At 36.6% G+C, this 11,755-nt stretch overlaps 1 protein-coding gene across 1 annotated transcript; it reads left to right on the forward strand.

Moving 5' to 3' along the window:
* The first annotated feature begins 1,354 nt into the window (after positions 1 to 1,354).
* LOC135153902 (uncharacterized) lies at positions 1,355 to 11,300 on the forward strand. Its single transcript, XM_064098703.1, has 2 exons — positions 1,355 to 1,720; positions 9,487 to 11,300. The coding sequence occupies exon 2, from the start codon at positions 9,502 to 9,504 to the stop codon at positions 10,336 to 10,338; it is 837 nt and encodes a 278-aa protein (XP_063954773.1). The 5' UTR covers positions 1,355 to 1,720; positions 9,487 to 9,501; the 3' UTR covers positions 10,339 to 11,300.
* Positions 11,301 to 11,755: the final 455 nt, after the last annotated feature.

Genomic DNA, 11,755 nt, shown 5'->3' on the forward strand with positions numbered 1-11,755 from the left:
GAAAAAACTTCGGTTTGGAAATCAATTTCTTATGTATTTTATTGTTTTATGAATGTCTTATGTATTTTTTTTTCAAACTTTTGTTTTTATTTGTTTTTTCACCAGATTTATTGCACAACCTTTTTGAAGCATAATTATGCTTAAATCAATTGATTTCAGCTGTTTAAAGTAAAAATAATCATATCTTTATGAATAAGATTAGAAAACTCAATTTGCAATGACTTTGTACACAAAATCACGTTTTGGAACAATTTTTGGTCTGACATGCACTTACGAAATATTGCGTAATTTCGAAACCGCGTACCCAGGCGTCGTAAATTTGGTCTCGATAAGATGCAATAGACTTAAAAGTATAAACTCTGCGAGAGGCGCGGTCAAAAAATTTCGCGCAGCGGAATGATCGCAGAAAATGTTGAGGGGGGGGGGGGGGGGTTGATTCAACCCCTCCCCCGGCCTGTTTAGGGTTAAGAATGGATACCCAAGCACGTAAAATAAACATATAGCAATACATGTCATACTCAAAATGCTGAGTTGGGAATGTAATGTTGCTTACGCTATAAACGCCCCATAACGTGTCTCTACCATTGATATCCATAGCTGGAAAGAGCAACAACACGACCTTTTGAGGCCACCGGAAATAGAATCACAAAGCTGTATTCATAATGGAGGACGAGAAGTAAAAGATTGTAGATAGAAGTAAGACCCTGTGGATGACCAAGTTTCAAAAAGAGTATATCCATTAGATATCATGTGTTATCACCTTTAGGGATTGCTCATTAATAATACTAATAGCTATTTGTTATATATGTAGCACTTTTCCCATAATGGCCCAAAGCGCTTTACAGCATATTACCCCTGTCATCAGATCCTTGCATGCCCGCCTGTATCGTATGTACCTTCTCCACTCACTGGGGAGCATTCCAACTAGAGTTCAAAGACTCAATTGCTTTTGAATCCTATCGGGTACCCATTTAGCACCTGGGTCGGCAGTGGCAAAGTGTGGATCGACGCCTTGCCAAATGAAGCTAGACCGCGATGGGATTCGCACACACGACCCTCTGTTTTCAAGGCTAGAGTCAGAACAAGTACACTACGCCCTTCCACAAAAAATACAATATGTGACTTTAAAATCTACGAATCCTAGTCTTGGCCAATGAATTTAAAGAGGGATGACCAAATACAATACAATATTGGGAATAAAAATCTGGATAGACCGACATCGCGCTTTTTAAGGCCCCTTAAACTTGCTCCAAAGGTCAAGGGTGCACAAAGTTCTCTAAACTTTTTTCTCTTGCTTGTGCGTGCGCATGCGTTTTTTAGGTGTTGGTATGACTCGATGTTCTGCTACTGGAGTGCTCTTTCTGAAGATTCAGTTAAGGGTATGCGGCAACTAGCACCGAGCTCTATGTCTATCCAGCTATTTCTTCTCGATACATGCAGTCTCGACGCGTACTTGAAGACCAGGCAATTACTTTGGATTCTTCACTGAGAGTTTAAGATTCTGGACTGGGTATAGTCTCAGCTTTTGTTCGCTCTTGCACCTAATTTGTGTACGTTCGATAAAATTGACAACTTGGAACTCTTCAAAGCTGTTTACAGATATGTAAGACCATATTTTTGGTCGGACAGTTTGTTACTAACTCTTATGTAGGGGTATGCCTCTTTGAGTTTTCACAGCGAGATATTGATTCATGTCGCAAGTCATCGTCACGACAGACAGGTATCTTACATAGTCAATTTTTCTTCATGGTATCATTATGAAGTTTGAAAGAGAATCGGGTGAATATTTCTTATGGTGTTTAAAGACAATAATCATGTTTGATTAGATCGATTTTCATCATATCCTTCTTGAAAAAAAATATAGACCCCGTTTTTCCTAACTTTTAGAAGAAAACAAAATGTAGATCTACATGTAGGGCTAGCCTAAACTTTTTCATATCACATTCTTTTTCGTCAAATATTGTATATTTAGAATGTTCCATCAGTTTGAAATTCTCTTGTCAGGTTTATGAAAATTAAACCATTGGTTTGTTGATATACATGTACCCCGGCAGAGTTACCCCCTGCTTATTTTCGTAATGTTCTATATAAATTTTTCCATACCTGACTGACTATGGGACATTTTATGTTTGTTGTCAAAATGTGTAATCAACCTAATATACGTTTCTCAAACGTCTAGAAAAAATATGACAAAGGTTTGTACTAGCTTGTAGAGAAAAATGCCCAGTTTTATAACCAGGAGTAACTCTGGAGAACTTTTCAATAATGTATCGGTTTTGCAGAAGTGAGCATTTGGAAGTTTAGAACATATTTCAATTTTAAAATTGAATTTAGTCCTTACATTTTAATGCTGTACTGCTTGATTGATATTTTCAGTTTTCATCTGAATCAACTTGTTGGAGATAAAGCAGTATATGTTTGGCGTTGATATTACTGAATAGATTAAATCGTTTTCATGAACAATAATGTGAAAAAAGTAATAAGTAATAAGGATGAGCATAACGATCGAAGCAGCAAATCCAACAAATGACTGTTTATCATAAAACAAGTATGTTTTATCCGACGGTTACCATAGGAACTGTGCTTCTTAGCAAATTAAGGTCTTATAAAGTTGTTGGATCTGAGCATTTTTTTTTCTCGAAATGACTAAGGGTGTAATAGGAGAGAATAGAGACAAAAGTTGAAAGAGGTCAGAAATAAAGATTAAGAAAAAGAGTGCTTACCGAACTTTTTTTTCTTTTTGTCAATAAAAAAATGTGTGTTTGTAGACAACACATCTTTTTTTTTTCTTTACATGAAAAAATTTCAACCTTATGTACTATTTAAGCCTTTCAAAACGCCTTGGCATGCGCAGCCACTGGGCTTAGGCCTAAACTGTTAATGAATTAATATCTGCGCGAAGTACTTTTTCACCCAAATGAAGGAGATCATTTCACTAAAATAGCATTATTAGACGGGTGAATACGACCAAAACTACCCTTACCCGGAACAAATTTATAACCAATGGTTTTTTAACAGTTTTTATTATTTCTTGACCTCCGGAATAACATATTTAAAAAAAAATGTACCGAAATCCGCATCCAGGAAGGGAAACACTCCTGGCATGTTTTGCATGTCAAAATGGAGCAAAAGTGTGTAGAATATGGCGGCCATATGACTTTTGTTGAGTACTTTAACATCATATTCAAGGTTGGCAAAGGCCATATTTGGACTCAAATGCTAAAACACTCCTAATTCAGCATTAACACGATTTGCCTAAATCAGTCTACTTTTCTCAAATCTGGACCTGACTTCATTTCCATTTTGTGTCGCCGTCCCTTCCTACGCCTTATAGCGGAAGGTCGATGAAATACGTTATCTTGTTATCAAACTAGTGTACGTCTCAAGAAGTAGACAACGATATCCTGCCATATAAGCTTCTTAACCCTTACCGAAAATCACTATCGTTTTTGCAAAAGTTCCATGAGTATAGTATGGCAACAAACCCCCTTCTTTTTATAAAACTGGATGGTGCAATGTCATCATCATCATCCTCGCCACCAGCATCATCATCATCATCATCATCATCATCATCATAATCTTCACCACCACCACCGTCATCCAGCGGCGTAACAGGGGTCGGTGGCCAGGGGGGACAAGAGCCAAAAATTTCCCGGTCATATCATGGAACAGGCAATGGCGTCATAAGGCAACAATTTTGAGGGGGCGATATGGCGTATCGGGCAAATATATATATATATATATATATAAAATTGACATTTTTATTGTAAAAATCAAATTTTGTGATAGATTTTGACATAATGTTAAAAAGATGATATCATATTTCACCCTCCTATCTTTCCTTTTTTCTCTCTTTTTTTGTACGCCACGGTGAACAGGATTTAAGCTCTATATGCTCGAGGGGGCCGAGTATGGCGCTTCTGGCAAGAAGTAGCTTAATATAGGTCCCGAGCGAGCGAAGCGAGCGAGATAAAAAATCACCTTTTCATGAGAATCTAACATGAAGATAGATTTTTACGTGATATTCAGAAAAATATAATACACTTTCCTTTCTTTCCTCATTTTTGTTTGTTTGGTTGTAGAACTTTTGGGGGCCATGGTCCAAACTCATCCATATAACAATGCTTTATGGGTGGGGTCCAGGGCAGAGCCCCGGAACCTCTTGATATCAAAGCCATTTTAAACCTTACAGATGGCCACTTATTTTAATCAAATTGCGTGTATATTTATATAGCTTTAACACAACACATAAATTCAAGTGTGTATCGGAATCATCCAAATATTGTGAGGGGCACACCATAGCAAATGTGGGAAAATTTGTAAAAAGTCGCCAGCGAGCGAAGCGAGCCAGAAAAAAAATGGCCTGTTAAAATGAAATTCTAATTATGTGATAGATTTTACATCATTATAGCAAATATCATGTCATATATTTTTTTTCATTCATCTCATTTCGCTGCCTTCTTTATTTTCTTTTATTTCCTTCTGGCTGTGGAACCACCCCCCGATACGCCAGTGCTTCAACGTAAAGCTTAATGCAGGAAGGGTCAATATAGGGGCCCGTCATAGAACCCATTAAAGATTACAGATGAAGAGTCCCCACTGCACGGGGTCTTGACTCTTGGACAGAGCCTTGGGAGATTTAGCAAGTTTTATGATAGACTTTCATACGACATTATGCTATATACCATCAATTTTTCTTCCCGCTCGTTATCTCAATCCTCGGCAGCCCGGTAGTGTACGTTATCTTGTCCCTATTCTTTATTTTCCCATTTAGATTTTGGCTAATTCCATTCTGCCTTTATTTCCCGCTTTTGTTTGCCTTTTTGTCATCTTTAATTTATTTCCCTGTCTTACTAATCATGCTAATGTATTTGTATATCGGGGCGAATTGTTCTTTCTCACTTGTTCTTTTTTCCTTCATTTTCCCGTTATCTTTCCGTTTTCCCTTTTTAATGTTTTTTCTTAGTTTTCTTTTCCCTTTTCCTTTCCCTTTCCCCTTTTTTCTTTCCTTTCCCTTTCCCCTTTTTTCTTTCCTTTCCCTTTCCCTTCCCTCCCCCTTTTTTTTCTTTTTCCCGTTTTTTTTTTATTTTCCCGGTGAGCTCCGCCAGGGGGGGCAGCTTGCCCCCCCTGCCCCCCCGCCTGTTACGCCACTGCCGTCATTACCATCATCACCACCACCACCACCATCGTCATAAGTTTAATCATCATTAACCAGTTAGCAGGTGGGCTATGCAGAGTGAACAATAACATATAGGTTCCTTATAAATTCTGCATTTTGTTTGTGATAATCGGACCGATAATATTCAATAGTATTCCTATTTGGGCATGGCCCCCGGAAGCAGTAATGTTCGGGGTACGTTGTGGGGGGGTGGGGTTGCTGCGTGTATGCGTGTGTTATTTTACATAGACAGCACTTTTTTCCTTGTAAAATTTCTAGGTACGAAAATGACCTACAGTTTGGAGTAATTATACTAAGGAGTAACGAAAAAGGCAAATGAATGCATTTCGGTATACATTTCAGGAGAGAAAATTAAGACAGTTGGTAAATCAGATTAAATCATGAGCTCTAAGACCCACCTGTATTACCGTATAGCATATACCATAAAAAAGGAGTTATTGTATTATTGGCGCTCACCAAAATCGTTGCTTATTTTAGTATATATTGTTATCTTGAATAAACTTGACATGTCATAAGAATGATAAACCAGCTAGATGTTAACAATTAAACAGATTAGTATAGCATTCAGACGTTGATGGATATTTCCACCATTTATATTTGGGTTGATATGCTTGAAAAAATACGGCATGTCACTAATGCTAAACTTGAACTCAGGAAACACTAAATAATAAATATAATAAAATTCACATTAACAGTTAAATGTAATGTCTTGGATTTAACACATATTGCGTTCAAAGGGGTTAGAACACGGAAAGGAAGATATTGACGCACTTTACACAAGACCTGATAGTGATTTAGGAATATTACAGTTTATCTGTATTAACAACAATTTCAAAGTTCCTGTTTACTTAAGAAACAAACAGAAATAAATAAATTTCAAAGTTTCTGTTTACTTAAATAAGAAACAAACAGAAATAAATGGTGTGTCTTGTTTGAATAACTTTGATAACGAGGTTAATGATTGATTGAATATCATGCTTTATTGTATGATAATTGTCATGATGATTGCAATTCGTCTTTAGAATCATGGGACCTTTCACACGCTCACTTAAAAAACTATGATTTGAATTCGAATTCTCGAGCGAAGGCGGTATGGGTCCTTGGTGACTTGCCAATTAAAGCACTGCTTCACAAATACAAACTACGATAAGTGAATGACAATTGGATTACGGCTAACTGCATGTGATTGTAACCAGACCCAAAGTATTTTTGACCCTTGAAACCATAATATAGACACCAACAAATATCATGTTCTATGTCCACTTTTAAGTAACTACAGTCAATTTATACAATTTTTTTAAAGCGATCCTGGATTTTTTTTACATACCAGACCACTGGTCCTTGTAACCTTCCCTAATCATGCTAGTGTACTACTTGCCCCTTTAAACCATGGTTAGAGACCAAACCCATATTCCCCATGCATATATTAAACGAACTATACATGTACCATCAGACAATTTTTACTCCACTTTTGGAAGCCATCTGGGTTTTTGGACATACTAGACCACTGACTGCCTTGATACAATTGCCTTAATGAAACATTCGACCCTTAAAACCATAATTTAGACACCACAATCATATCTAAAAGACAGATATAAAATGTGCCATATCGACTTTTTTAAGTATCAGCAGCCATTTTGTAATGTTTTTATGTGTATGGCATATTAGATTTTGGTACATACCAGACCACCGACTGTCCTTGTAACTTGTCCTAATAAGTTAATTGACCTGACCATTGATTCCAGTGTTAACACACCACAATCATATTCCATGCAGGTATGAACAGAGCTACTCTATATGCGTTTTAAATATTATCACCCATTTCAGAATTAATTTTAGGAATCCATCTTGAATTTTTAAACCATACGGGGCCAATGACTGTCCTTGTACATGTAACTTGTCCTTGTGTACTTTCATCCTTGAAACCAGTGGTTTAGACATCAAATGCATATCTCGCATATGTCAGCGAGTTTGAAATATATTTTTGGAAACCAACTTAGATATTTGGAGAAACAAGACCACTGACTGTCCTTATAACCTGTCCTAATTAAACTTTTCACCTTTAAAACTATTGAATAGAAACCAAATTAGAGCAACTAAAGTAGGAAATAGAGGAATTTTGGATGGTTAGCCTACGTCAGTGGAAGCCATTTTGGGCGCCATATTGGATTTTCTACAGGTACCCTGGAGTGCTTATAATCAATCTAACCTGTATCAACCAATTCTATTACCCCCTAGACCATGTAGACCACTTGATTTCCCCCCAAAAAGGATATCTAAGCTGAATAATGAGTGAGCTATATTCATCTTTATTGAATGTCGGGCATCTTAGAAATCATCTTGAAAATAACAATTTTCCAGGATGCGGATTCTGGTGTATTTTAGTATGTTATGCCTGAGATCAAACGGTATAAAAACAGTTGACAACCATTTTTTCTTTAAGTTTAAATCAGAGCAAAAAACGTGCAGAGCATTTCGGCAATACGTTTTTTTTTGGCCAATTTGAGGATTTTAACATCAAATTCAATGTTGGCAAACCAAGAGAAAACCAAAACAGTTTGTTAGTAAATCATGAGCTGTAAGACCCATCTGTATTAGCGTATAGCAGATACCATTAAAGGGTTTATTGTATTATTACCTCTCACCAATATCATTGTTTATTTTTGTATATATTTTTATCTTGAATAAACTTTCCATGTCATAAAAATGATAAGCCAGCTAGATGTTAATGGGTAAGCGGATTAGTGTAGCATTCAGACGTTGATGGATATTACCACCATTTATATTTGGATTGATACGCATGAAAGAAATATGGCATGTCAATAATGATAAACTTGAACTCAAGAGAACTAAAACTAAAATATACAACCAGACCATTCACATTAACAATTCAATATAAAAATGGCAGAGGTACAAATTTGAACCCCCCCCCCCCCTTGGCTATTTTACCTGGCACCCGTTTTGTAAATTTACACCCGCCTTGGCGCCTTTACTCTCAAAATTGTCAGAGCATATCAGGTAACAAAATATCCCATTAAATGCTATCGAAGAGCTGAATCTGTTAAAAATATATATTGGATGATAGGGGGGGGGGAGGGGGGTATTGATTGATCATTGAATTGAACTACCCCTTTAAATCATATTTGTATGTTGTTTTCCTTTATTGATTTATCTTGGACTTTAGGCCTATTGCGTTCAAAGGGGTTAAAACACGGAAAGGAAGATATTGACGCACTTTACACAAGGCCTGATAGTGATTTAGGAATATTAGTTAACAGTTTATCTGTATTAACAACAATTTCAAAGTTCCTGTTTACTTAAATAAGAATCAAACAGAAATAAATAAATTTCAAAGTTTCTGTTTACTTAAATAAGAAACAAACATAAATAAATGGTGTGTATTGTTTGAATAACTTTGATAACGAGGTTAATGATTGATTGAATATAATGCTTTATTGTATGATAATTGTCATGACGATTGCAATTCGTCTTTAGAATCATGGGACATTTCACACGCTCACTTAAAAACTATGATTTGAATCCGAATTCTCGAGCGAAGGCGGTATGGGTCCTTGGTGACTTGCCAATCAAAGCACCGCATCGAAAATACAAACTACGATTAGTTAATGACAATTGTCATGATTGTATTATCTTTGGAAGGGCTTGAAAGGTCACTTAAGTTCTGTCTCCAAGAGATGTTTTGGAGGTCAAGCCTTTCACACGCAAAATACGTACCATTATTTGAGTGAAACTTAACGGGAATTCACATCCAGAGTAAGATTTAAATTCATGATTGTGATTAGCGTTCTGTTCTAGTTTGGTTTCACACGTGCTAACAATTCGTCATTAGCCTTATTTTCACTGGAATCATTGTTAAATTTACGATTTTTTTTTACCGTGTGAAAAGGCGGTTTGTAGATATCTCTCTCTCACACCCCAAAGCCACTCCCGCATAGACCCACATACACCCTCACCTCTGCTGTTTCGAAGGTGTGAGGACACTCGACTCACACTCCGCGAACGCGGACGGTCACCACAATCCTAATTCATTTGCGTTGCAGAACAGTCTGAAAAATTACGATGTATGTTTTCGATCCTTTTTAAGGATGTCATCATTTACATTTTTTTTCAGGTATTCAGAAAATTGACTATCTCTCAAAATTAGCAAACTCTATATCAATCAATATGCTCAGTGTAAAAACAATTGAAAAAAAGCACAAAATTGTTACTTTATAAGCTTATACTAATACTTGACATAGTGAATTCATCATCTTATTACGAATGCTTTTCTATCATTTGTCATGCAGTCTCCTGATGCCACCATGCCTGTCTCTCTCAGTGTTTGGCGTGCCAGGATCGGCACGTACATGCGCCGTAAGCAGAAAGTATATGACTACTTCTACTACCTGAGGATGTATGTTTATGGTCTTAAAATAATTGAAAAGGCGAAGAAAGCAGCTGAATACTCAAAAGAAAATGAAAAAGGCAATCGCCACAAATCGTCTTTTAATGGCTCTTCAACTGGTGAAAATGGCAAAACTGGTAACGCATCATGTCGCCAACCTCCGCCTTCTAACGACGTAAACCTGAAACCCGCCCAAACTGAATCTTCAGGTGACCGTGGCGTCAATAGTGGCAAAGTTGAAGCATGTTCTCAGTCAAGTTACGTCGTGGACAATGGCTCTTCTTGTCATACCAAAGGCCCAGATCACATCGCTCAGGATAGATCTAAGTGTGCCGCTGGTCGTACACTTGCAACACATCCAACAAGTTCAACCAAGAAGAGATCCACTCCTGTCGCTGATCCTTCTAACACCAAGGTTCCAGAGCCTTGTGACATTGATGAGTTGGACATGAGATACATCACCATTCATGGCGTATCACATGCTAGCCTATGCGATTCAACTCAATTAAGTGAACCGGACCAACCTGGTGTCTCATCGGAGGTATACTCACAAGTAGCTAGACACAACACTGGCCATCAAGACGTCTGCAAGCAGGACAAGGAGAAACCAAACCCGTTAACGTCAGAGATAGATGACCAATCTGCACCTATTTCTGAACTGGATACGTCTAGCAATACTGAATTCACATGGTGTACGAGGGTATGTCTGAAACTAAAAAAGCGTGTCTCTCTCTATCAAACAATATTTTCTTAAGTAAGAATTGTAAGGAATACATCATTATCAGTATAATAAAAAAAAGTAATTAACGATTCCCTTAAAAAAATGTAACCATATATGAAGAGTTTAATTGCAAAAGGGTCTATCCATTGTTCATTAAATTCGATTTTCATTTGTCTCAATATATATATATTTCTAGTAGATCTATAAGTTAATTAAATAATCAAAGAAAAGTTGAAATTCCCATTAAAAAGGGAACGAAAATGGCTAACAACAATCCTTTTTTTCGAATGGGGTTAGATCCATTTTAGTTTGTTTGCAAAAGGGGGTAGATCCACAAAGGTAATTTTTTGGGGAAAATAATTAAACAAATATGAAGACATTCATATTTTTTTCATACCAAATTTAAAATCACATGGTCAGGTATCATGACAGATTAGTTTCGCTTAAGAATATTGCCAAAATATGAGAGAAAAATATAAATGATGTAACCATATAAATTATGAAGAGCTAACTTGCAAAAGGGGTTAGATCCGTTTTTCATAAAATTGTATTTTTTGTTTCAGTGCATAGATTTTCAGTCCCTGTGATGATACCAAAGAAAGGTTGATATTCCCATTTATTAAAACATGAATAGAAATGGCAAAAAAAAAAGAAATCAAAAGGGGTTGGATCCATTTCAGTTTGTTTGCAAATGGGGCTAGATCCACTATGGTTTTTTTTAAAAAACATATATAAAAAAAAATATGAAGACCGTAAGAAATCTTTTCAACCCGATTTTATATTAATATGGTAGGGTAGTATATCATGACAATATAGTTTCGCAAAAGAATATTGCAATATTGTCTATTAAAAGCGGGTCTAACTCTTTTGGCAAGCAAACTCTCCATACATTTAAATAACAAGTTTACCTAGAAGTTATTTAACGCAGCGCTTCTCAATTTTTTTTTACTCGAGGACCACTTTGATTCTCATATTGTTTTCGAGCCCCACCTACCAAAATTTTAAGAATACGCCCAATGTGATGGAAAAACGTTTCGTGCAATTTGAACACAAAGCGCTGAACACATTCGAAACAAACAATTTGAAAACTAATCTGCATTCGCAAATGTCCGGTAAATGGGCGTTAATTAACTCCATACACAATATGCATGCACACGAGGTTCACATCAAAGTTATAGATCGAAACCATCATAGTGTGCATGTGCATGCTTTGCAACATGCATGGTACCTATTAAACAGGCTTTAGCTTTGTTTGACCCACGGAGACCGATGAGACATAACGTATTCGGACAGACATATGAAATATACTACAGTTTACAATGTGCCATTTTCGAGCCCCCATTGAGGCAGAAAGTGTTTCTGCTATGTAGTAAAGCCACTTTTATTGGTTTAAAACTATATGGATACGAAAGAGTAGAGTTTCCTCCATCTGCTACATATACAAAAGTGC

Source organism: Lytechinus pictus, chromosome 4 (genome assembly GCF_037042905.1).
Source record: "Lytechinus pictus isolate F3 Inbred chromosome 4, Lp3.0, whole genome shotgun sequence".
NCBI lineage: Eukaryota > Metazoa > Echinodermata > Echinoidea > Temnopleuroida > Toxopneustidae > Lytechinus > Lytechinus pictus.

What these genes read in the sequence shown, in the direction of transcription:
- LOC135153902 (XM_064098703.1), top strand. Translation starts at nt 9,502, where the DNA reads ATGCCTGTCTCTCTCAGTGTTTGGCGTGCCAGGATCGGCACGTACATG.